General features: G+C 42.8%; 1 protein-coding gene across 17 annotated transcripts; it reads right to left on the reverse strand.

The window, feature by feature from the left end:
- Positions 1–203: 203 nt before the first annotated feature.
- On the reverse strand, positions 204–25050 carry ZNF121 (zinc finger protein 121). Of its 17 annotated transcripts, none has more exons than XR_013408851.1 (7): positions 24978–25050; positions 24589–24673; positions 9069–9149; positions 8157–8235; positions 5628–7176; positions 2765–2875; positions 204–1480 (listed from the first exon to the last, which is right to left on the reverse strand). XR_013408851.1 is itself a non-coding variant. In XM_077977240.1 (7 exons), exons 5-7 carry the CDS (start codon positions 8157–8159, stop codon positions 2274–2276), a joined length of 1131 nt encoding a protein of 376 aa, XP_077833366.1. In that variant the 5' UTR covers positions 8160–8235; positions 9069–9149; positions 11943–12029; positions 24589–24673; positions 24978–25050; the 3' UTR covers positions 204–2273. The 17 variants fall into 17 exon arrangements, 11 of the variants coding, with proteins under 11 accessions (XP_077833366.1, XP_077833360.1, XP_028694606.1 ...); XR_013408852.1 differs by having other exon boundaries at positions 2765–2858; positions 5617–7176; XM_077977240.1 differs by lacking the exon at positions 2765–2875 and adding an exon at positions 11943–12029 and having other exon boundaries at positions 204–2380; positions 6156–7176.
- Between the last annotated feature and the right edge of the window lie 564 nt (positions 25051–25614).

Below are 25614 nucleotides of genomic sequence, written 5' to 3' on the forward strand. Positions count from 1 at the left end.
TGGCGGCGCCTGTAGTCCCAGCTACTCGGGAGGCTGAGGCAGGAGAATGGCGGGAACCCGGGAGGCGGAGCTTGCAGTGAGCCGAGATCGCGCCACTGCACTCCAGCCTGGGCGACAGAGCGAGACTCCGCCTCAAAAAAAAAAAAAAAAAAAAAAATTCAACAATGAAAAGGGGGAAAAAACACAAAATTGACCCAAGTAACTTTTCTTTTATTACAATTTTTATTATGATAAAAACACATAAAATTTACCCTTTCACATACTTTGTGTGTACCGAACATTATTAACTATATGCATATTTTTATACAACAAATCTCAAAAAGCTTTTCCATCTTGCATGGCTGACACTCAATACCCATCGAACAACTTATTTTCTCCTCCACCAGCTTGTGGCAAATACCGCAGTACTTTGTTGCTTCTGAGTTTGACATTAGATACCCCATGTAAGTGGAATTGGGTGGTATTTGTCCTTTTGCAACTGGTTTCACTTAGCATAATGTCCTCAAGTCATATCCATGTTGTAGCATATGGCAGAATTTTGTTAAGGCTAAATGATATTGCATTGTATGTATTTTGTTAACCAATTCATCTGTCAATGGACATTTACTTTGCTTCCACCTCTTGGCTCTTCTGAATAATGCTGCAATGAACACAGGCAGGCATTCACACATTGAGATGCTTTCTTCAGTTCCTTTGGACATGTACCTAGAAGTGGACTGCTGCTGACCAAGTAAGTTTTAAACCTAGTACTTTTACATTATGCCCTGAGCTAAAGATAAGAGCTGTGAATAAAAACTGAATTCTGGTTAACAGATTGTGAGTTATCAATTCTGAGAGTAGCTTATATTTTAATCTAGGATTGAGCAAGCGCTATTTTTTGCAAGTGATGAAAGATAGCTACAGAGAAGGGAATTTGGAAGGCAAGAAATAACCCAGTAGTGTTGCAGTGGAATTAAAAGTGTTGGCATGTGGTCACATTTTTAATATAGAAATATAGGTATCAATGTGTGTGGATACATATAGATAATTATGTATGTTTCCCACATCCTCCAGACAGGACCTAAAAGCCAGGGCACTATTACCTAGGAACACCACCCCACACAGAGACTGCAGCTTCTAAATAGTATTCTCCATTAAAAGAAACTAGATTTTTCTGATTCTAGGGTGGAGACAAATGTACCATGAACAGACTGTTGCCCAGAAAATAATTATATACCCACGAAATTAGGAGAATACATTTTTAGATTCAGAAGATAGCTTGATGGGGATCCTACTTATTGAATCTGGAAAAATATCTGCATCAAATTTACAGTAGCTAACTATACCCCATAGAGTAAGAATTTATGATACATGCTCCTACAAGTAAATGGGTAAATAAATGAATAAGGATAACTCTTCCTTACAAAATTCCAGTTAAGAAATGTAGAAGAAACTATGGAATTAGAAAATCACTTTTTGGGCTGGGTGCAGTGGCTCACACCTGTAATCCCGGCACTTTGGGAGGCTGAGGCAGGAGGACTGCTTGAGCCCAAGAGTTTGAGACCAGTCTGGGCAACATAGTAAGACCTTGGCTCTACAAGTAAAAAAATTAACTGGGTGTGTTAGCATGTGCCTGTGGTCCCAGGTACTCAGGAGACTGAGGTGGGAGGATCACTTGAGCCCAGGAGGTCAAGGCTATAGGGAGCCATGATCGTGCCCCTGCACTCCACACCCTAAGCAACAGAGCAAGACCCCATTGCAGACCAACAAAAAGAAGAAAAAAAGAAAAAAAAGAAAACCACCATTTGGAAACCACTACAGCAATAACTAGACATACCTCATGCTACTTCACTTTGCTTCATCACACTTTACAGATATTTTTCACAAGTAGAAGTCCTGTGGCAATGTCATGTTGAATAAATCTGTAACACCATTTTTTCCAACAGCATGTGCTCACTTTGTCTCTCACATCCTGGTAATTCTGACAATATTTCAAACATTTTCCTTATTATTATACTTATCGTGGTGCTCTGTGATTTTATTTTTTTTTATTTATTTTTTTTGAGACGGAGTCTCACTCTGTCGCCTGGGCTGGAGTGTGGTGGTGCGATCTCAGCTCACTCTAACCTCCACCCCCCGGATTCAAGCAATTCTCCTGCCTCAGCCTCCCGAGTAGCCAGGACTACAGGTGCCCGCCACCACGCCTGGCTAATTTTTTGTATTTTTAGTAGAGACAGGGTTTCACCATGTTGGCCAGGCTGATCTTGAACTCCTGACCTCGTGACTTACCTGCCTCAGCCTCCCAAAGCGCTGGGATTACAGGTGTGAGCCACCATGCCCGGCTGCTCTGTGATCTTTGATGTTCCTATTGTAATTGTTTTGTGGTACCACAAACCACAACCTAGAAGACAGCAAAATAAATGCTATGCTCTCACTCCTCCAACTGGCCACTCCCCCCTCCCTTCCCAGGCCTCCTAATTCCCTGAGGCACAATAATATTGAAATTAGGCCAATTAATTACCCAACAATGGCCTTTAACTGTTCAAGTGAAAGAAGTTGCACATTTCTCACTTTAGATCAAAAGCTGGAAATTAACCTTAGTGAGAAAGTCATGTCAAAAGCCAAGATAAGGGCCAGGTGCAGAGGCTCACACCCGTAATCCTAGCACGTTGGGAGGCAGATAGGGGAGCATCACTTGAGGTTTTGAGTTCAAGATCAGCCTGGTAAACAGTAAAGTCCTGCCTCTTTAAAAAAATAAAAACAAGCCGGGCGCGGTGGCTCAAGCCTGTAATCCCAGCACTTTGGGAGGCCGAGACGGGCGGATCACGAGGTCAGGAGATTAAGACCATCCTGGCTAACCCGGTGAAACACCGTCTCCACTAAAAAATACAAAAAACTAGCCGGGCGAGGTGGCAGGCACCTGTAGTCCCAGCTACTCCGGAGGCTGAGGCGTAAACCCGGGAGGCAGAGCTTGCAGTGAGCTGAGATCCGGCCACTGCACTCCAGCCTGGGCAACAGAGCGAGACTCCGTCTCAAAAAATAATAATAATAAAAAAATAAAATAAAAACAAAAAATTAGCTGGCCATGGTGGTACACACCTGCGGTCTTAGCTACTCAGAAGACAGGAAGATCACTTGAACCCATGAGTTTGAGGCTGCAATGGGCTGTAACTGCACTACACTCCAGCCTGGACAAAAGCGAGACTATGTCTCTTTAAAAAAAAAAAAAAAAAAAAAAACACACCACTGGAATAGGCCAAAATCTAGGCCTCCTGTGCCAGTTAGCCAAGTTGTGAATGCAAAGTTCTTGAAGGAAACTAAAAGTGCTACTCCAGTGAAAACACAAATAAGAAAGGAAAACAGCCTCACCACTAACTAACATGGAATAAGTTTTAGTGGTCTGGATAGATCAGACCAGCCACAACATTCCCTTAAGCCAAAACCTAATCCAGAGCAAGGCCCTAACTGTAATTCTATGAAGGCTGAGAGGTGAATTAGCTGCAGAAGAAATGCTGGAAACTGGCAAAGATCAGTTTGTGAGGTTTAACAAGTCATTTCTAGAACAAAAGTACAAAGTGAAGTAGCAATTGCTAATGTGGAAGCTGCAGCAAGCATTTCCAGAATATCTAGATCACTGGCAGAGGTAGCTCTACTAGAATTTTAACAGAGACAAAACAGCCTTACTTCAGGAGATGCCGTCTAGGACTTTCATAGCTCTAGGTAAGCCATATCTGACTTCAAAGCTTCAAAGGACGGGCTGACTCTTTACTTTGTAGAGACAGGGTCACGCTCTGTTGTGCTGGTTGGGCTTGAACTCTTGACCGCAAGTGATCCTCCAACCTGAGCCTCCCAAAGCACTGGAATTGCAGGTGTAAGCCACTTTTCCCAGTCTGCGCTGGCTTTCTTGTCAGAGGCCAATGCAGCTGGTGACTTTAAATGAATGCCAATGTTCAATTACCATTCTAAAAATCCAAGAGCCAGTTAAGAATTATGCTACATCTACTCTCCTTGTGGTGTCTATTTACATCTATTTACAGCATGGTTTACTGAATATTTTAAGCCCACTGTAAAACATACTGTTCAGAGATTCCTTTCAAAATATTACCACTGATAATGCACCTAGTAACCAAGAGCTCTTATGGAGGTATAGAGAAGATTAACGTTTTCATGCCTGCTAACTGCAGTCCATGGATTAAGGAATAATTCTGACTTTCAAGTCTTATTTAAGAAATACATTTCGTAAGGCTAGAGCAGCCACTAATAATGCTTCTTTTGACGGATCTGGATAAATTAAATTGCAGACCTTGCAAAAAGGGTTCACCATTCTAGATGCCATTAACAACATTTATGATTCATGGAAGGAGGCCAAAATACCAACATTAAGGCAGGTGTGGTGGTGGTGTGTGCCTGGAGTCTTGGCTACTCAGGAGGCATAGGCAGGAGGATTGCTTGAGGCCAGGAGTTCAAGGCTACCGTGTGCTCTCATCGTGCTAGTGAATACCCACTTGTACTCCAGCACAAACAACACAGCAAGACCTTGTCTCTAAAAAAATTTTTTTAATAAAAAAAAAATAAAACCCAACATTAACCAGAGTTTGGAAGAGGTTGATTCCAACCTTCATAGGTGACTCTGAGGGGTTCAAGTCTTCAGTGGAAAAAGTAACTGTGGATGTGATGGAAAAAAGAGAACTAGAATTAGAAATGGAGCCTCAAGATGTGACAGAATTGTTTCAATCTCATGAAAAAACTTGAACAGATGAGAGGTTGCTTTGTATAGATGAGCAAAGAAAGTGGTTTCCTGAAATGAAATCTACTCCTAGTGAAGATGCTGTGAACACTGTTGAAACGACAACAGACTTAGAATATTACATCAACTTAGTTGATCAAGCGGTGGCGAAGTTTGAGAGATTGAGTCCAATTCTAAAAGAAGTTTCACTATGTGTAAAATGTTATCAAACAGCATCGCAGGATACAGAGAAGTTTTTCATGTAATGAAGAGTCAATCAGTGCAGCAATCTTCACTGCTGTCTTATTTTAAGAAAGTGCCACAGCCACCCTGACCAACAGCCATCAACACTGAGGCAAGACCTACCACAAGCAAGAAGATTACAACTGGCCAAAATCTCACATGATCATTAGCACTTTTTGGCAATAAAGTATTTTAAAGTAAAGTACTTAAGACATAACACAACTGCACACAAGAGACTACCATATGATGTAAACCTAACTTATATGCACTGGGAAACCAAAACATTTGTATGATTCGTTATTGTGATACTCGCTCTATAGTGGTAGTCTGGAATCAAACTCGCAATATCTACAGGGCATGCCTGTATCTTGTATCAAGTGTTTCTCTCCATTGCAACATCTTACATACTTAGAAAGGCCTAAGGAAATAACGAGGGCTTTCTGTGTTTCCTATATTGTATGGCCCCAGGGTGAGTTCTCAAATGTTGGATTGTGATCACAATCCAATCTCTTGAGAAGAATGTGTATTAACAACAACTAAAAAAAAAAAAAAAAAAAAAAAAGGCCGGGTGCAGTGGTTCATGCCTGTAATCCCAGCACTCTGGGAGGTTACGGCGGATCACCTGAAGTCAGGAGTTCAAGACCAGCCATGGCCAACTCCGTCTCTACTAATAAAATACAAAAATTAGCTGGGCGTGGTGGAGGGCGCCTATAATCCAAGTTACTCAAAAGCTGAGGCAGGAGAATTGCCTGAACCCAGGAGGCAGAGGTTGCAGTGAGCTGGGATCATGCCACTGCATTCCAGCCTGGGTGATCACAAGAGCAAAACTCTGTCTCAAAAAAAAAAAAAATATCCAATGGCGCCCTAACATTCCTAAAATTTATGGGGGACACAGAGAGTATGAGTTCTTTCATGTCTTCAAAATGAATGGGGATAACTGAAGGCCTCCCCACATTCTTTGTACCAATAAGATTTCTCCTCAGTATGAATTCAAATGTGGTAATTATGGTATGAGAAATTCCTAAGATTTCCACATTCCTTACATTCAGAGTTTTTCTTCAGTGTGTTTTTAAATGTTTAGTAAGTAAATAAAATCTATTGTAGGCTTTCCCACATTCGTTACATATATAGGGTTTCTCTCCAGTGTGAATTCTAACATGTTTCTGTAGGTGTGAAGAAGCACGGAAGGTTTTCCCACATTCCTTACATATATACGGTTTCTCTCCAGTGTGAGTTCTTATATGTTCGATGAGTTGTGAAGATGTAGCAAAGGCTTTCCCACAGTCCTTACATTCATAGGGCTTCTCTCCAGTATGGATTTTTACATGATTATGTAAGCTTGAGGAAACAGTGAATGCTTTCCCACACTCCTTACATTTATAGGGTTTTATTCCAGTGTGAATTCTAAAGTGATTCTTAAGGCATGAAGAGCTTCTGAAGGATTTTCCACATACCTTACATTCAAAGGGCTTCTCCTCTGTGTGAGTTTTAAAATGTTCAGTTAGTAGATAAAACCTATTGTAGGCTTTCCCACATTCGTTACATTCATAGGGCTTCTCTCCAGTGTGTATTCGTACATGTTTAGTAAGGCCTGAGCGCCCAGCGAAGGCTCTTCCACATTCCTTACACTGATAAGGTTTCTCTCCAGTATGAATTCTTACATGTTCAACTAGGTGTGAAGAAACAGTGAAGCATTTCCCACATTCCTTACATTCATAGGGTTTCTCCCCAGTATGGGTTCGCATGTGACTATTAAGATATGAAGAATATCTAAAGAATTTTCCACATTCCTTACATTCGTAGGGTTTTTCTACAGTACGCACTTTAACAGACACAGCATGGCTTGTGGAGTAAGTAAAAGCTCTCCCACATTGCTTCTGTTCATAGAGTGTTTCTCCATTGTGAGTTATCCTATTTGCCTGAAGATGTGACTGATCAACAAAGGCTTCCTCACAGTCACTGTATTCAAAGGATTTGTCTCCTATCCACGTCCTCTGGTGAACATTTGGTGGCAGGCTGAAGGCTTTTCTGCACTGATTCAACACAGAAAGCGTCTCTCCAGTAGGGGCACTGTTGTGTAACATGGGAAAGTTTTCTCCATACTCATCACAGTCATAAGTGTCCCCTGTATTTTCAGTTCCCATGTGTGCATTAAGGCATGAGTGTTCACTGAAGAGTTCTCCATTTTCCATAAAGTCACAGAGTTCCTCTCCATTGTGGATTTCTGCCTGTTAATAAAGGAATGAATGATGATTAAAGGATTTTTCAGACTTATCAATAGATTTTACCCATCTGAAATCAGACACATTATAATTTTTGCCATTTTCATTACATGAATACACTTGCTGCCCCATGGATTTTTTACAAGTTGAATGAAGAAAACCTGCAAGAACCCTGTGCCATTTGCTCTAAGAACCCTGAAATAATTCCTATATATTTTCATGAAATTGTTTTTATTATCTATCTAGCTACATATGTGATAATCTGTACTTGTGAGAATGCTGAAGCACTAAGTTTTAAGATAGAATTAGGGTATCCCCAAATTCATTATATTTAGAGTATCCCTCTACAGCAGAGGTCCCCAACCTTTTTGGTACCAGGGACCAATTTCGTAGATGACAATTTCTCCACAAACGGGTGGAATGGGGGTGGGACAGGGATGGTTTCAGCATGATTCAAGAACATTACAGTTACTGTGACTTTATTTCTATTACTATTACATTGTAATATATAATGAAATAATTATACAACTCACCATAGAGTAGGATCAGCAGGAGACCTGAGCTTGTTTTCCTGCAACTAGACAGTCCCATCTAGGTGATGGGAGACAGTGACAGATCATCAGGCTCATAAGGAGCATACAATCTAGAACCCTCACATGGGTGCTTCACAGTAAGGTTTGCGCTTCTATGAGAATCGAATGCTGCTACTGATGTGACAGGCAGAGTAATAAGACAGGCAGTAATACGAGCGATGGAGAATGGCTATATGTACAGATGAAGTTTTGTTCACCTGCCGCTCACCTCCCGCTGTGCAGCCCAGTTCCTAACTCTAATAGAAACAGTGCCGGTGGGGACCCTTGCTCTAGAGACATTCCTCCTGCTTGAGTAAACGTTACCTCTCTCAAATATCTCTCATTTGTGCTGATTTTTTATAACTGTATTCCCAATCTTTTTTGAGTGTGGTAAATAAGAAATCTTAATCTTACCATTTGTATGCCGTTTGATGTTTTAAGCCAAAACAAAAATGTTGTTGAAGTGCTGACACTTTGGTTTTAACTTGCCATTCTGAAGTAAAACAGAAAAAAAGAAAAAAAATAGGATCTGAGAACAAAACGGTAGGTTAAATAAGTCAGAATTATAAAGCTCATTTGTGTTTTTCATATTCAGCACACTCAAAAAAATTAAACAAACATAGATTTGAACAGTTTATCCATGACTAATATTTGGCAATCATAAGGACTTGGGGTCTAAACCTAGTAATTTCTTTTTTTTTTTTTTGGAGACAGAGTCTCGCTCTGTCACCCGGACTGGAGTGCTGGAGTGCAGTAGAGAGATCTCGGCTCACTGCAACCTCCGCCTCCTGGGTTCGAGCGATTCTCCTGCCTCAGCCTCCCAAGTAGCTGGGATTATAGGCATGCGCTACCACATTCGGCTAATTTTGTAATTTTAGTAGAGATGGGGTTTCTCCATGTTGGCCAGGCTGGTCTCGAACTCCTGACCTCAAAAGATCCACCCGCCTCAGCCTCCCAAAGTGCTGGGATTACAGGCATGAGCCACCACGCCCGGCAATTTAGTAACTTTTTAAACAATTTATTCTATAGAAATTAAATGAGATAATGAACAGAAATAGTATTATTAGGGAAGGAAAGTAGAAATGATCTGGATAAAGAGCACACGTTAAAGTCATAAGCAAAAAGATATAAGAGCAGATCATTTGCAAAATCACATGAAAGTCTGGGTTAGACGAAAAAGAGAAATATGGAAAGTTGAAGATACCCTAAAACTTCCAAGTCCAATGGTCCCATGTTCTGTGACAAAGTACATCTTTTAAATATATCTTCATTTTGCTTCCAAACATACTGAACTTATCATTGACTAGGAATGTTCTTCACACTCACCTTGGAGTACTCCAGTTGGCAATGTGCTCAACTTTTCCTCCTCCTCCTCCAGTCAAGAGACAGACTGAGTTTGAACAGGTCCTGTACAGAGAGAAAGATACACCAATGGAAGAGGCTTATGAAGGAAACGACAAACGTAACCAAGAAAAAATAACTATATTCCTAAAGAGAGTAGTGAAACTACTTTAAAAGAGCTCAAATTTCATATATCTCATCTTTTTGTGCCCTGAGGAGACTGGTTATCTCTGACCAAATACTCACTATTCAAACTTAAATACACATTTAAAACCATTAGAGACTGGGCGCAGTGGCTCATGTCCGCAATCCCAGAATTTTGGGAGACTGAGGTGGGAGAATCACCTGAGCCCAGGGAGGTTGAGGCTGCAGTGAGTCATGATTGCGTCACTGTACTCCCAGCCTAGGCGACAAAGTGAGACTCTGTCTCAAAAGAAATTAAATAAAAACCATTAAAACGTGTATCCAAATAGGAAATAATGCAAGTGCAAAGAGAGATCATTATTTTGTTTTTTGGTTTTTTTTCTGAGACAGAGTATCACTCTGTCACCCAGGCTGGAGTACAATGGCACGGTCTCAGCTCACTGCAACCTCCACCTCCCAGGTTCAAGTGATTCTCCTGCCTCAGCCTCCAGAGCAGCTGGGATTACAGGCACCCACCATCAGGTCTGGCTAATTTTTTTTGTATTTTTATAGAGACAGGATTTCACCGCGTTGGCCAGGCTGGTCTTGAACTCCTGACCTCAGGTGATCCGCCCACTTCAGCCTCCCAAAGTGTTGGGATTACAGGCGTGAGTCACTGTGCCTTGCCGAGATCTTTTTTTTTTTTTAAATAACATTGTCAATAGTTTGAATATTGTGTCTTTTGTAGCTTTTTTAATATCATGGGTAGTATTACATCTCTCTCTCTCTTTTTTTTTTTTTTTTGAGACAGATTTTTGCTCTGTCACCCAGGCTGGAGTGTAGTGGCACAATCTTAGCTCACTGCAACCTCTGCCACTGCCCGCCCTGGTTCAAGCAATACAAAAATTAGCCAGGCATGGTGGCACGTGCCTGTAGTCTCAACCACTCAGGAGGCTGAGGCAGGAGAATCGCTTTTACTCAGGAAGCAGAGTCTGCAGTGAGCTGAGATCGTGCCACTGCACTCCAGGCTGGGCAACAGATCAAGATTCTGTCCAAAAAAAAAAAAAAAATCAGAGAGCTTCTTTAGGACACCCCTGAAATAAAGCTATTTCTTATGTTCTCAGGGCTGAAATTTTTGTGTGTGGTTTTTTTTTGTTTTTTTTTTTTTTTTTTGAGACGGAGTCTCACTCTGTCACCCAGGCTGGAGTGCAGTGGCCAGATCTCAGCTCACTGCAAGCTCCGCCTCCCGGGTCCACGCCATTCTCCTGCCTCAGCCTCCCCAGTAGCTGGGACTACAGGCGCCCGCCACCTCGCCCGGCTAGTTTTTTTTGTATTTTTTAGTAGAGACGGGGTTTCACCGTGTTAGCCAGGATGGTCTCGATCTCCTGACCTCGTGATCCGCCCGTCTCGGCCTGGGATTACAGTGCTGGGATTACAGGCTTGAGCCACCGCGCCCGGCCCTGAAATTGTTATAATTAATGAGGCTCATATGCCGGAGCCTCCCTGGCATAATGTGAAGAAGAGAATCCTAGAGAGACAGGAGTGTTGCACTGGATTTACTATGTGTCATCTGTATAGCCCACTCCCCCACCCTTTGTTGACAGAGCAGAAGATACTCTCTTCACAAAGGTTATTGAGAGTAGTGGGAGGAGTATCGTAATCCTTGAAAAGCCCTGTTGGTATTCTCCTTCATAGGACAGGTATGACTGCGAAGAATACCATCAGTGAGATAAGTTCCCTGTTGTGTTTTGTTTTGTTTTGTTTTGAGACGGAGTTTTGCTTTTGTTGCCCAGGTTGGAATGCAATGACGCAGTCCAGGCTCACTGCAACCTCTGCCTCCTGGGTTCAAGTGATTCTTCTGCCTAAGCTTCCCAAGTAGCTGGGATTACAGGCGCCTGCCACCACACTCAGCTAATTTTATTTTATTTTTTTTGTATTTTCAGTAGAGACAGGGTTTAACCATGTTGGCCAGGATGGTCTCGAACTCCTGGTCTCAGGTGATCTGCCCACCTAGGTCTCCCGAAGTGCTGGGATTTCAGGCGTGAGCCACCGCGCCCGGCCAAGTTCCCTGCTTTCAATCGAGATGAAAGGGGGACCCAGAATAGCAGAAATCAAGAGGGCAGTATTTAGTCACCAAAGACAAGGTGAGAAAATCAACTATCAAGGACAGTGGAAACATACCAGTAATCAGAATGCCCTGACCTACAGAGGTCTGTGGTGGTGGCTAACTGATCGTGGTGTCCCCAGAAATGAAACAGATAAGCAGTTAACAAATCCTACTCTAAGGAGCCACAAAATATATGTTAGGCATTAGGGGCCACATGGTCTCTGTTGCAGCTACTCAACTCTACTGTTGTAGCATGGAAAACACCATAGAAAATGTAAACAAACGAACACGGTTATGTTCTGATTAAACTTTATGTATAAAAAACACGCGGAGGGACAGACATGGCCCATGGGCCACAGTGTGCCAATCTCTGCACTTGAATACTGCTCTATCCATGTAAAAAAGTCTAAACTACAATAGCCAAAAACTAGACTTATCCCAGTGGAGAATCATAACCCCTCACTCAATTACCACACCAAAATCATTCATAAATCATGAACGTAGCCATTTTTCAAAAAGTAATGTCTTTACTAGATAAATCAACATAATTTCTGTCACTTGGTATGCAGGCACTGACATAGCTAATGTCTCTTCTCCATATCAATTTGAAAAAAACAAGACTCAGTTACCTTTCACCTGGCAGGCCCAACAGTGTATCTTCACAGCATTGCCCCTAGCATGTGTCAGTTCTCCAGGTCTCTGTCATAACTTAGTCCCTAGAGAAAATGACATTCCATGAAACACCACACTGGTACACTATGTTGACACCACTATACTGATCATATCCAATGAATAGGAAGTAAAAACACATTTTTAAAAATGAGAGACAGGATCTTACTCTGTCACCCAGGCTGGATTAGAGTGGTGCGATCATAGCTCACTGCAACCTCATATTCCTGGGCTCAAGCAATCCTCCTGCCTCAGCCTCTCAAGTATGTGGGACTACAGGCACATACTACCACACCTGGCTAATTTTTTTTTAATTATTTTATTTTTTTATTTTATTTTATTATTTTTTTTTACTATAGACCTGAGGTTTCACTATGTTGCCCAGGCTAGTCTCAAACAATTCTCCCACGTCAGCCTCCCAGTGTATAGGATTACAGGCATGAACCATTGTGCCCTGCCTGAAAATACCTTAGACAGCTTTATTAGAAGCATGCAGCATTTATGGTTCCAAAATGGTAGTACAGAAGCAAACTGGTTTCAATCCCCTTACAGATAACCAAAACCAAATCCACATTGGGAAAATTATCACCAGCAATGTCCCTGATCTCAAATATAAAAATTAGGCAGTTTCTGGGGCTACAAAGAAGTGAAAAAACTCCAAGGAGACGTTAAGAGAATCAAATTTCCAAGAATGTGGAAAATTTCTACCAATTCAGTTTCTACACTGGAAAAAAAATGAGATCAAGGTGGACAACCGCCTTCTCCACCATCCCGGGTTCCCTGGTAAAAGATCAGTCCCTCCCTGTCTCAACCCACAGGAAGCATCACACAAGTGTCTGAAGGGAGAAACATCCCTGAGGACATCCAGGGACAAAGAGGGGAGGCAAGACTACCATCCCCAGCCCTGGAAACTCTGTTTTATATCTCGGCCAAAGGAGAAAGTCAAATCAGAGTGGCTGTTCAGGAGCACCATACTGTAGGGGTATGCTACACAGGTCACCTGGGCATTAACACACAGCCAGCCTGCCCACAGTGCTGGAATATGCCCTTTAGGACTCCCTCATTCTGGATGGACCAGTATTCTTGACAGTTTGCTAGAGCAGAGGCAAACGTGGGTTTAAGATTCCATCTAGTGCTGAAAAGGAGGCAGTGACCTAGGGAAATTTTAAAGAAAGAAAATCACTTTGGGAGGCTGAGACAGGCAGATCGCTTAAGCTCAGGAGTTCAAGACCAGCCTGGACAACAGGATGAAAACCCGTCTCTACTAAAAAGTACAAAAAGTAGCCAGGTGTGGTGGCGTGCACCTCACCTACTCGAGAGAGGACTGCTTCAGCCTAGGAGGCAGAGGCTGCAGTAAGCAAGCCATGATCACACCACTGCACTCCAGCCTGGGTGACAGAGACCGTGTCTCCAAAAACAAAAACAAACCAAAAAGCAAAAACAAAAACAAAACAAACAAAAAACAAACAGGTAAAGAAAACATATCCAATAAAAAACTACGAGCCAGACAAAGACTGTAATAAGTAATCCTTCAATGCAGACACAGATGTACATCCACAAGAAACAGCAAATGGGAACCATGATCTCCCAAAATGGACAAAAAAATTACCAGTGACTGAACCTAATGAAATGACAATACGTGAGCTCCCTAAGAATTCAAAATAGCACTTTTAAGGAAATACAGTGATCTCCAAGATAACACAGAAGAGCAACTCAGAAATGTATCAGAAAAAAACTTTAGAATATATTAACAACAAGAGAAATCTTATAACTGAGAAATACTCAACTCAAAAATTCACAGCAGAGGCTCTCAACAGCAAAATGGATCAGAGGAAAGATTCACTGAGCTTGAAGAAAGGCTATTTGAAAATATAGCCAGAGGAGAAGAATGAAAAGGAACTAAGATTGTCTGCAAGATACAGAATATTACCTTGAAAGACCAAACCTAGGAATCACTGGTGTTCAAGAGGGAATGCATCAAGTGCAAGGGTAAGCTTTGGAAGCTGATTAAAGAAATAACCAGATTCCAAAAATTGAGAAAAATATAAATATCCAGGTACAGGAAGGTAAGACGACACCAAACAGATTCAACCCAAATATGACTACTACAAAGTATATAATAATCAGCCTCTCGAAGGTCAAGGATAAAGAAAGGATCTTAAAAGCAGTAAAAGAAGCAAATAACATATAAAGGACTCTAATTGGTCTGGCAACAGGATTTCTCAATGGAAACCACACAGGCCAGAAGGGAGTAGGATGACATTTTCTTTCTTTCTTTTTTTGTGAGACGGTCTCACTCCATTGCCCAGAATGGAGTACCATGACACAAACATGGCTCAATGCAGCCTTTATCTCCCAGGCTCAAGCCATACTCATCAGCCTCCCAAGTAACTGGTACTACAAACGTGCACCACCATGCCTGGCTAATTTTTCTATTTTTTTGTAGAGACGGGGTTTCACCATGTTTGAAATGCTTGTTTCCCGGTGCGGAAAGAAATAGCATGCGAACACAAATTTAATTTATTTAGCAAGGCCATTTTTATATTTTCTGCAGAAAGGGTACACTCCCCAGTAGTTTTGCCATGAGAGTACACCGAGCAAAGGAGACAGGGTCATTTACAACCTGACACATCCACCCTACTGCTGTGTCCAGTTTCCACTGGCTGGAAAGGGACCTCACATTTTGTATTTGTTCTGACTGGCTAGCAACTTAGAACTTTTTAAAAGAGGCAAAGGCACAGGAGACCAAAGGAAGAAGTAACTTGTGGAATGCTGAGAAGGGTAAAAACCCCTTCGAATAACGAAGAGGAACAGGCTATGACCAATGCTTGCCTGGACCAGTATAAGCATGCCAGGGCAAATATTTAGGCTAAACTGTGGGAGCGAAGAACATAAAGTACATGATTTCTTTATTACAGCTAGCAGATTTAAGAATGTTAACACAGGTCTTTGAATAAATTTTGCTTCTAAAAAAAGTTATTTATTCCTCATTAGACGGAAAAAAAAAAAAAAGTCTTTAAAGAAAAACCTCTACTTTACTTTCTACAACCAAGTTGCCCAGGCTGGTCTCAAAGTCCTGAGTTCAAGCAATCCACCTGCCTCAGCCTCAAAGTGCTGGAATTACAGGCATCGGCCACCTTGCCTGCCTATGGGATGAAATTTTCAAAGTGCTGGAAGAAAAAAAAAATTGACATCTAAGAATACAGTATTCAGGCTGGTGTACTGTCTCACACCTGAAATCCCAACACTTTGGGAGGCCTAGGTGGGCGGATCACCTGAGGTCACAAGTTAGAGACCAGTGTGGCCAATATGGTGAAACCCCATCTCTACTAAAAATTTTTTTAAAAATTAGCCTGGTATGGTGGCACATGCCTTAGTCGCAGCTACTCAGGAGGCTGAGGCAGGAGAATCGCTTGAACCCAGGAAGCGGAGGTTGCAGTGAGCCGATATCGCGCCACTGCACTCCAGACTGGGTGACAGAGCAAGACTTCATCTCAAACAAACAAAAACAGATAAAGACGGTCACTGTAGCTGGTCATTGTGGCTCACGCCTGTAATCCCAGCACTTTGGGGACACCGAGGTAGGCATATCACGATGTCAGAAGTTCAAGACCAGCCTGGCCAACATGGTGAAACCCCGTCTCTACTAAAATTACAAAAATTAGCCGGGCGTGGTGGCGCATGCCTGTAATACCAGCTACTCAGGAGGCTGAGGCAGAAGAATCGCTTGAACTCAGGAGGCGGCGGTTGCAGTGAGCTGAGATCACACCACTGCACTCCAGCCTGGGAGACAGAGCAAGACTCTGTCTCAAAAATACAAAAAAAAAAAAGAAAGTCACTATATAATGATAAAGGGGTCAATTCAGCAAGAGGATATAAAAACTGTCAATATTTATGCACCCAACACTGGAGCACCCACGTATATAAAGCAAATATTAATAAATCTAAAGGGAGATACTGCGATACAGTAATAGTAGGGGATTTTAACACCCCACTCTCAGTGATGGACAGATCATCCAGTTAGAAAATCAACAAAGAAACACAGAAGAAGTTAAGCAATACACTAAACCAGAAAGGCCTAACTAGAACAGGACATTTTATCCTACTGCTACAGAAGATTTATTCCTTTTCTCAGCATATGGAATATTCTCCAGAATAGACCATATCTTAGGCCACAGAAAAAGTCTCAAGAAATTCAAAAATGTAGAAATCATATCATTTTTTCTGACCACAAAGGAATAAAACTAGAAATCACTAACAAGAGGAACCTTGATTCACAGTCTCAAAATGGTGGCTCATGCCTATAATCCCAGCACTTTGGGAGGCCGACACAGGAAGACTGCTTGCACCCAGGACTGAGACCAGCCTGGGCAACATAAGGAGACCCTGCCTCTTCAAAAAAAAAAAAAAAAACAACGGAACATTGTTTTGGTATGTTGACATATCAAAATCCATGGGACAAAAGCACACAGAAATTTGGAAATTACAACATTTCCAAAAACAAATGAAAGTGAAAATACAACATACCAAAATCTATGGGATAAAAACAGTACTAAGGGAGTATTTTACAGCAATAAACACGTACATACAAAAAGTAGAAAGATTTAAAATAACAGGATGATACCCCCTAAGATACTAGAAAAGCAAAAACAAACCAGACTCACAATTAGATCAAAAGGATAAAGACCATAGCCAAATAAACAAAATTGAGAATAAAAAAAATACAGACTATCAATAAAACATAAAGTTGATTACTTGAAAAGATAAACAAAATCAACCAACCTTTGGCTAGACTGAGGGGAAAAAATGACCCAAATAAAATAAAAAATGAAAAAGAAAACAGAACAGAAACCACATAAATACAACCAATCATTAGAAACTATTGTGAAAAACTATATGCCAACAAACTGAAAAGCCTGGAAGAAATAGACAAATTCTTTTTTTTTTTTTTTTGAGACAGAGTTTCACTCTTTTTGCCCAGGCTGGAGTGCAATGGCGTGATCTCGGCTCACCGCAACCTCTGCCTCCAGGGTTCAAGTGATTCTCCTGCCTCAGCCTCCCGAGTAGCTGGGATTACAGGCATGTGCCACCACCCCGGCTAATTTTGTATTTTTAGTAAAGACGGGGTTTCTCCATGTTGGTCAGGCTGGTCTTGAACTCCCGACCTCAGGTGATCCACCTGCCTCGGCCTCCCAAAGTGCTGGGATTACAAGCGTGAGCCACCGCGCCCGGCCTGAAATGGACAAATTCTTGGGCGCATACAACTACCAAGATCGAACCATGAAGAAATAGAAAACCCCAACACACCAATAACAAGATTGAAGCCATAACAAAATGAATCCCATGAAAGAAAAGCCCAAGACCTGATGGCTTCACTGCTAAATCCTACCGAAAACGTAAAGAATACTACTACTCAAACTCGGCAAAAAATATTGAAGAGAAGAGAGTATTTCCAAACTTGGTCTACAAAGTGAGCATTATTCTGATAGCAAAACCAGGCAAAAGCACAACAACAAAACTACAGGCTAGGCCGGGTGCGGTGGCTCACGCCTGTAATTCCAGCACTTTGGGAGGCTGAGGCGGGTGGATTACCTGAAGTCAGTTCAGGAGTTTGAGACCAGCTTGGCCAATATGGTGAAACTCCGTCTCTACTAAAAAAAAAAAAAAAAAAACACAAGTGGCTCACGCCTGTAATCCCAATACTTTGGGAGGCCAAGGCAGGCAGATCACGAGGTCAGGAGATCAAGACCATCCTGGCTAACATGGTGAAACCCCATCTCGACTAAAAATACAAAAAAATTAGCCGGGCATGGTGGCAGGCGCCTGTAGTCCCACCTACTCAGGAGGCTGAGGCAGGAGAATGCATGAACCCGGGAGGCGAAGCTTGAAGTGAGGAGAGACTGCACCACTGCACTCCAGCCTGGGCAACAAAGCGAGACTCCGTTTCAAAAAAAAAATACAAAAGTTATCCGGGCATGGAGGCGTGTGTGCCTGTAGTCCCCACTACTCGGGAAGCTGAGGCAGAAGAATCGCTTGAACCCGGGAGGCGGAGGTTGTGGTGAGCCAAGACTCTTGTGGTGAGCCAAGAGTCATGTACTTCAGCCTGAGCGACAGAGCAAGAAGACTCCGTCTCAAAAAAGAAAAACAAAGAAAAAGAAATAAAAGTAACCAAAAATGTGAAGGAGCTATGCAAGGAAAACTCTAAACACTGATGAAACAAACTGTAGAGGACACAGAAAAAAATTGGAAGATATTCCATGCTCATGGATTAGAAGAATATTGTTAAAATGACAATACTACCCAAACCAATTTACAATTCAGAGCAACCCTTCTCAAAATACCAATGAAATTCATCACAAAAATAGAAAAAAAAAAATCCTAAAATTTATATGCAATCACAAAAAACCTTAAACAGCCAAAGAAATACTGACCAAAAAAACAAAGCTGGAATGACCGGGTGCGGTGGCTCACGCCTGTAATCCCAGCACTTTGGGAGGCTGAGGCAGGTGGATCATGAGGTCAGGAGTTCAAGACCAGCCTGGCCAACATGATGAAACCCTGTCTCTACTAAAAATACAAAAATTAGCCAGGGTGGTGGTGCGTGCCTGTAGTTCCAGCTACTAGGTAGGCTGAGACAGGAGAATTCCTTGAACTGGGAGGCAGAGGTTGCAGTGAGCCGAGATCGTACCACTGCACTTCAGTCTGGGAGACAGAGGACTCAGTCTCAAAAAAAAAAAAAAGAAGAAAAAAAAAAAGTTGGAAGCATCCAACTGCTTGACCTCAAAATATAATACAAAGCTACCATAACCCAATCAGTATGGTACTGACATAAAAACAAACACATAGGCCGGGCGCGGTGGCTCAAGCCTGTAATCCCAGCACTTTGGGAGGCCGAGATGGGCGGATCACAAGGTCAGGAGATCGAGACCATCCTAGCTAACACAGTGAAATCCTGTCTCTACTAAAAATACAAAAAAAAAAAAAAAATTAGCCAGGCGAGGTGGCGGGCGCCTGTAATCCCAGCTACTCGGGAGGCTGAGGCAGGAGAATGGCGTGAACCCGGGAGGCGGAGGTTGCGGTGAGCCGAGATCTCACCACTGCACTCCTCCGTCTCAAAAACAAACAAACACATAAGATCTATGGAAGAAAACAGAGAACCTAAATATAAATCTACACATTTATAGACAGCTCTTTTTCAACAAAGGCACCAAAAGCATACAATGGGAAAATAGCAGTCTTTTCAATAAATGCTGCTGGGAAAACTGAATAACCATATGTAGAATGAACTAGATGCCATCTCTCAGCATAAACAAAGTCAAAACAGATTAAAGATATGCAACACCTGAAACCATAATGCTACTAGAGGAAGAAACTGGGGAAACAATCCAGGACATCGGTCTGGGTAAAGATTTCTTAGGTAAGACCTCAATAGCACGAGCAACAGGAGAAAAAATAAACATATGAGATTACATCAAACTAAAAACTTCTCCACAGCAAAAGAAACAACCAACAAAGTGAAGAGACAATCTACAGTATGGGAGAAAATATTCACAAACTATTCACCTGACAAAGATTAGTAATCAAAATATATAAGGAACTCAACTTGATAGCAAAAAAAAAAAAAAAAAAAATCCGATCAAAAAATCGGCAAAAGGTTAGAAGAGTTGTTTCTCATAAAAAAGACACACAAATGGCCAACAAGTGTACGAAAAAATGCTCAACATGGCTAAACATCAGAGAAATACAAATCACACATAACCACAATGAGAAGTCATCTCACCTCACAGAATGGCTTTTATAAAGACAGGGAATAACAAGTACTGATGAGGATGTGGTGAAAAGATAATCCTTTTATGCAGTTGATGGGAATGTAAATTAGTACAGCCACTATAGAGAACAATATTCAGGTGTGGTGGCTCATGCCTGTAATCCCAAAACTTGAGGCTGCGGTGGGAGGATCACTTGAGCCCACAAGTTCAAGATCAGCCTGGGCAACACAGCAAGACCTGTCTGCACACACATGCACACACAAAACCTGTCAGGCACAGTGGATCATGCCTGTAATCCCAGCACTTTAGGAGCCTGAGGCAGGTGAATCACTTGAGGTCAGGAGTTCGAGACCAGCCTGGCCAACATGGTGAAACTCCGTCTCTACTGAAAATACAAAAATTAGCTGGGCATGGTGGCATGCGCCTGTAGTTCCAGGCAGCAGAATCACTTAAACCTAGGAGGCGGAGGTTGCAGTGAGCTGAGATCATGCCACTGCATTCCAGCTTGGACAACAGTGAGACTCTGTCTCCAAAAAAAAAAAAAAAAAAAAAAGAGAGAGAGAGAGAGAGAGAGAGAGGTTGAGTCATGGGTAAAATACACAGGTAGAAGAAATTAGACCTGGTGTTCAATAGATCAGTAAGGTGACTACGTTTAACAATCATCTCCTGTACATTTCAAAACAGTTAAGAGAATAATTTGATGTTCCTGCAATAAAGATAAATATTTAAGGTGACAGATATCCTACTTACCCTGATTTGATAATATAAATGTATCAAATTATCACATGTACTCAGAAAATATGTACATCTATTATGAATCAAAAACTTTTTTTCAATTGTAAAATAGGAGGTTGGAGATTCTGGGGCCCCCATGTCTGTGGGTAAAAATATTCCCTTGTCTGGATCATGTAAAGACATCCCTGCAAGATGTCACTCCAGGTTATTTCACCTAATACCGCCTACCACTAAAAAGGAGCAATGAGCCATGACTATGCCATTGCACTCCAGCCTGGGTGATCCAGCAAGACTCTGTCTCAAAAACAAAAAAAAAAACAAAAAAACTCAGGATGGAGGTTTCTCAAAAAACTAAAAATAGAACTATCAATAGAACTATCATCCGTAGACCTCTTGAATTTTGGAGGCAATATATACATTTGCATATGCTTGTTTAACGCCCCACAGACTCGCCTGTAAGGATTCTAGTAGTTCCAACTGTAGACAAGAGCAATTTCAGGCTGCAGTGCAAGCTTCCCAAGCACTTGGTCCGCCTGATTAAGCAGACCCAATGATACTCAAAGTGTACATGTTAAACAGCATCCTATTTATTGGAATGCTCTGGCATGCACCAACAGAAGATGTAGAGTACAGCCCTCTGGTATTCCAGAGTCAATCCATGTCCTCTTGTGCAGATTAACTGTTTTCCTTTTGAGAAACAGGTTGTGGTTTGCCATTAGCACATGATAGAGAATGAACGAATGAACAACTAATCACGGGACATGAAGTAACTAAGGCAGAACTGAGTAATTTGAGACTTTATGGTTCCCAAAGCATGAAGTACATACTGTCAGACCTTATCAAACAATGGTTGTCAGCTTCTCCTCTGGACCCAATTCCAAGTTTGTAGGAAATCGCATGAAATAAAGGAATATTTACACACACCATGAGAATCCAATCAGAAATATCTGATTGTATGACTTTCTAAAAGAATGAGTGTTGTTAGGAATAACACTCAAAATCCTAAGGAAGTTGAACACTCGAACAAAGAATTATTAGCAAAGCAATTTTACTTCTGCACAGAGGGGTGCCTCCTTGGCCAGTCGCCATGAGAGCGCACCTGAACAAAGGGGCACGACAGCCTTTATTCCAGATGCAAGTCCTGCCCCTGTACCCTTTCCCCATTGGCCGGGGTTGGGTTGTACAATCTAAACTAATCCCGGTTGGCTAAACATTTGATTTTTTTTTTAGATAGGGTGGGCACGCAAAAGAAAAGTGGAGAGGAAGGAGAAGGGATGTCTGTAACGAGCTAGGAAGTTAGTCCTCTTTCCAAATGAGGAAAGGCATGTGAGCTGGTACTGATAACGCTTGGTACTGTGGTGTGCCTGGGCATCTAACAAAGGCAAAAAAGAGAAAAAAGGAGAAGAGTAGGGGGTACTATGAATTAAAGAATAAAAGATTGATGAGATTATTTGAAGAGAAATCTCATCATACCCCACAGTGTGACTCTCTGAAAGTCAATATAATATACAATAACTGTTTTAGATAAAAAGACACTGAAAACATTAACAATTTGCAATGTAAAAATGGATACACTTTGAATGGATCTTAGACCAAAAAATATTCAAGAGCATACATTGAATCAATGCAGAGAATTTTAGTTATTAAGCAAAGTAGACATTAGATAACATTTTTTATTTAAGTGAAATACTAGTATTGTGGTTTCAGAATGACAATGCCTTTTTTTTAGGAGACGCTTTATCAAGTATTTAAAGGTCAAGCATCAAGTGTGCAATTATGCTCAATTTACACTCAAATTGTTCACCATAAGACGTATTTACCGAGGAGAAAGAAAACAAGCACACTGCTAAAAAAGTGTTTGGGCACGGTGGCTCACACCTGCAATCCCAGCACTTTGGGAGGCCGAGGCAGATGAATTGCCTTGGTTCAGGATTTCGAGACCAGCCTGGCCAGGTTTTAGTGAAACCTCGTCTCTACTAAAATACAAAAAAAAATTAGCTGGGTGTGGCGGCATGTGCCTGTGTCCCAGCTATTAGGTGTCAGGCCTCTGAGCCCAAGATAAGCCATCATATCCCCTGTGACCTGCACGTATACATCCAGATGGCCTGAAGCAACTAAGAACCACAAGAAGCGAAAACAGCCAGTTCCCGCCTTAACTGAGGACATTCCGCCATTGTGATTTGTTCCTGCCCCACCCTAACTGATCAATTGATCTTGTAACATTCTTCTCCTGGAGAATGAATCTCAGGAGCTCCCCACTGAGCAGTTTGTGATTCCCCGCCCCTGCGGGGATCTCTGTAAAGAGAACAACCCCCTTTAACTGTAATTTTCCACTACCTACCCAAATCCTATAAGACTGCCCCACCCTTGGCCGGGCGAGGTGGCTCAAGCCTGTAATCCCAGCACTTTGGGAGGCCCAGGCGGGTGGATCACGAGGTCAGGAGATAGAGACCATCCTGGCTAACATGGTGAAACCCCATCTCTACTAAAAATACAAAAAACTAGCCGGGCGTGGTGGCGGGCGCCTGTAGTCCCAGCTACTCGGAGGCTGAGGCGGGAGAATGGCGTGAACCCGGGAGGTGGAGCTTGCAGTGAGCTTTCAGTGTCGCGCCACTGCACTCCAGCCTGGGCGACAGAGCGAGCCGTCTCAAAAAAAAAAAAAAAAAAAGGCCGCCCCACCCCTACCTCCCTTTGCTGACTCCTTTTTCAAACTCAGTGCCCCTGCACGCAGGTGATTAAAAGTTTTATTGCTCACATAAAGCCTGTTTGGTGGTCTCTTCACATGGACATGCCTAACACTTGGGAGGCAGAATTACTTGAACCTCGGAAGCAGAGGTTGCAGTGAGCTAAGATCGCACCTCTGCACTCCAGCCTGAGTGGCAGAGTGAGGCTCTGTCTCAAAAAAAAAAAAAAAAAAAAAAAAAAAAAAAGAAAGAAAATCCAGACTGGGTGTGTTAGATGTTCAAGTATTCCTTAGAATCAAATTTTTCAGAAAAAAACATGTAAAAACTACACTTAGTCCAAACATGCTAATAAATTCAATAGATACTAGAAACTTTATTACACTAATACTAGAATAATATTCTGATTTTAATAAATAATTCTAGTATCAGCATAATAAAGCCTCCAACCTGGTGGCCAGGAGCAGAGGCTCACTCCTGTAATTCCAGCTCTTTGGAGGCTGTCGGGTGGATCACAAGGTCAGGAGTTCGAGACCAGACTGGCCAGCATGGTGAAACCCCATCTCTACTAAAAATACAAAAAAAAAAAAAAAAAATAGCTGGGCACGGTAGTCCCCGCTACTCGGGAGGCTGAGGCAACAGAATCGCTTGAACCCAGGAGGTGGAGGTTGCAGTGAGCTGAGATCGCTCCACTGCACTCCAGCCTGGGCGGGAGAGCAAGACTCCGTCTCAGAAAAAACAAAAGCCTCCATCCTTTCTTCCTGTGGGCCCTGTTTTAAGGCTCTGTGGGAGAAGTACAGGCCTAGGAACTTCAGATGAAGAAAATAGCTGTGTATTACTGCCTTTCTTTCTTTCTTTCGAGATGGAGTTTCGCTTTTGTCGCCCAGGCTGGAGTGCAGTGGCAGATCTCGGCTCACTGCAACCTCGGCCTCTCAGGTTCAAGCAATTCTCCTGCCTCAGCCTCCCGAGGAGCTGGAATTACAGGGGCCTGCCACCACGCCTGGCTAATTTTTGTATTTTTTACTGAAAATACAGGGTTTCATCATGTTGGCCAGGCTGGTCTCGAACTCCTGACCTCAGGTGATCTGCCCGCCTCCACCTCCCAAAGTGCTGGGATTACGGGCGTGAACCAGCACGCCTGGCCTGCCTTTCTTTTGTAGAAAGGATTGTAGCTGGTAACAACAAAAAATTAAGTCCAAGAAAATAAAAATAAGAAACTAAAGGCTTACAGTCTACACGTGTTCATATTTACATGCAGAAATAGGCACGCCCTAAACGACTATATTTTTTTCCATCCGAAAGTAATGAGTCAAAAATAAGTAAAGGACACCAAGACAATACCAGATTCTCAGACGATACATTTTTTAGCAAAGAAATGGAAGTCAGAGCCCTCTTGAAACCAATTTTCTGCCGGTGCTCACCAGAAACACGCCGGAATCGCCAGGTTCCTGAGGCGGGGGGATGCGGGGCCGCAGCCAATCTGACTGGAACGCAGAAATCCTTTTACTTTCGGAAAGAAAAAAAATTCACAAAGGTTGCTTTCCAAGCTTTTGAAGAGGGGAGCACAGCGGTTGAAAGCACTCCACAAAACACCGCGCGGAGGCGGGACAAACACACTTCCCGACCTGGCTCCTGACCCGGACCGACTGAGCCTGCGGCCTCTCGCAACTGGCCGCGCCCGGAGGACCGACAGCCCCTGGAGAAGACAGTGAAACGAGGCGGATTCCAGAGGCTCCTGGGCGACCGCGCCCAATCGTTCCTTTGCCACCCCCGCTACTATCTCAGGGATCCCCAAGCAGGCAGAACTCACCACAGCCACGGTGGACTCCACCACGATAAAGGCGAAATGGCACTGACCATGCGGAGCCAGCGCCGGAAAAGATGGCGATGGCGCGCTGACGTCACTTCCGCTCGGAGCCTGGGCCCGGGCGGGGCTCCTGGGTTCGAGTTTCAGCCACGTAGGACCCAGCCCAACATAGAAATTCTAGTTTCCTCCCGGGTGGGTGCGGATAGGCCCGGGGCTGGCTCAGGGAGGGGGATGCAGAAACAGATCCAGAGCAAAAGGTGAGGTTAGAACGGGGCCTCTGGAAGGAACTGTGGGCGAGGGGTGGGGCCCATACTCGGGGGCGATTTAGAGGTGGGACCAGGCCTAGCCATCCGTTCAGGTGGCCAGACTCACTGGAAGGGCGGGGATGGGGGATGGGACGCACCCCAGGGGATGCTCCTGCAGAGCTTTTCCCTGTTGCCCGCAGTGGCTAATACCTGTAATTCCAACACTTTGGGAGACTAACGCACGTGCATAGCTTGAGTCCAAGAGTTCAAGACCAGCGTGGGCAAAATAGCAACATCCTTTCTGTGGATGGCAAGCCACCCAGGTGCTAAGGCAAGAGACCAAGGCATGAGCTGTTCCGGTATAATAAAATATATAAAATAAGAATAGTTATACT

Source organism: Macaca mulatta, chromosome 19 (assembly GCF_049350105.2).
Source record: "Macaca mulatta isolate MMU2019108-1 chromosome 19, T2T-MMU8v2.0, whole genome shotgun sequence".
NCBI lineage: Eukaryota > Metazoa > Chordata > Mammalia > Primates > Cercopithecidae > Macaca > Macaca mulatta.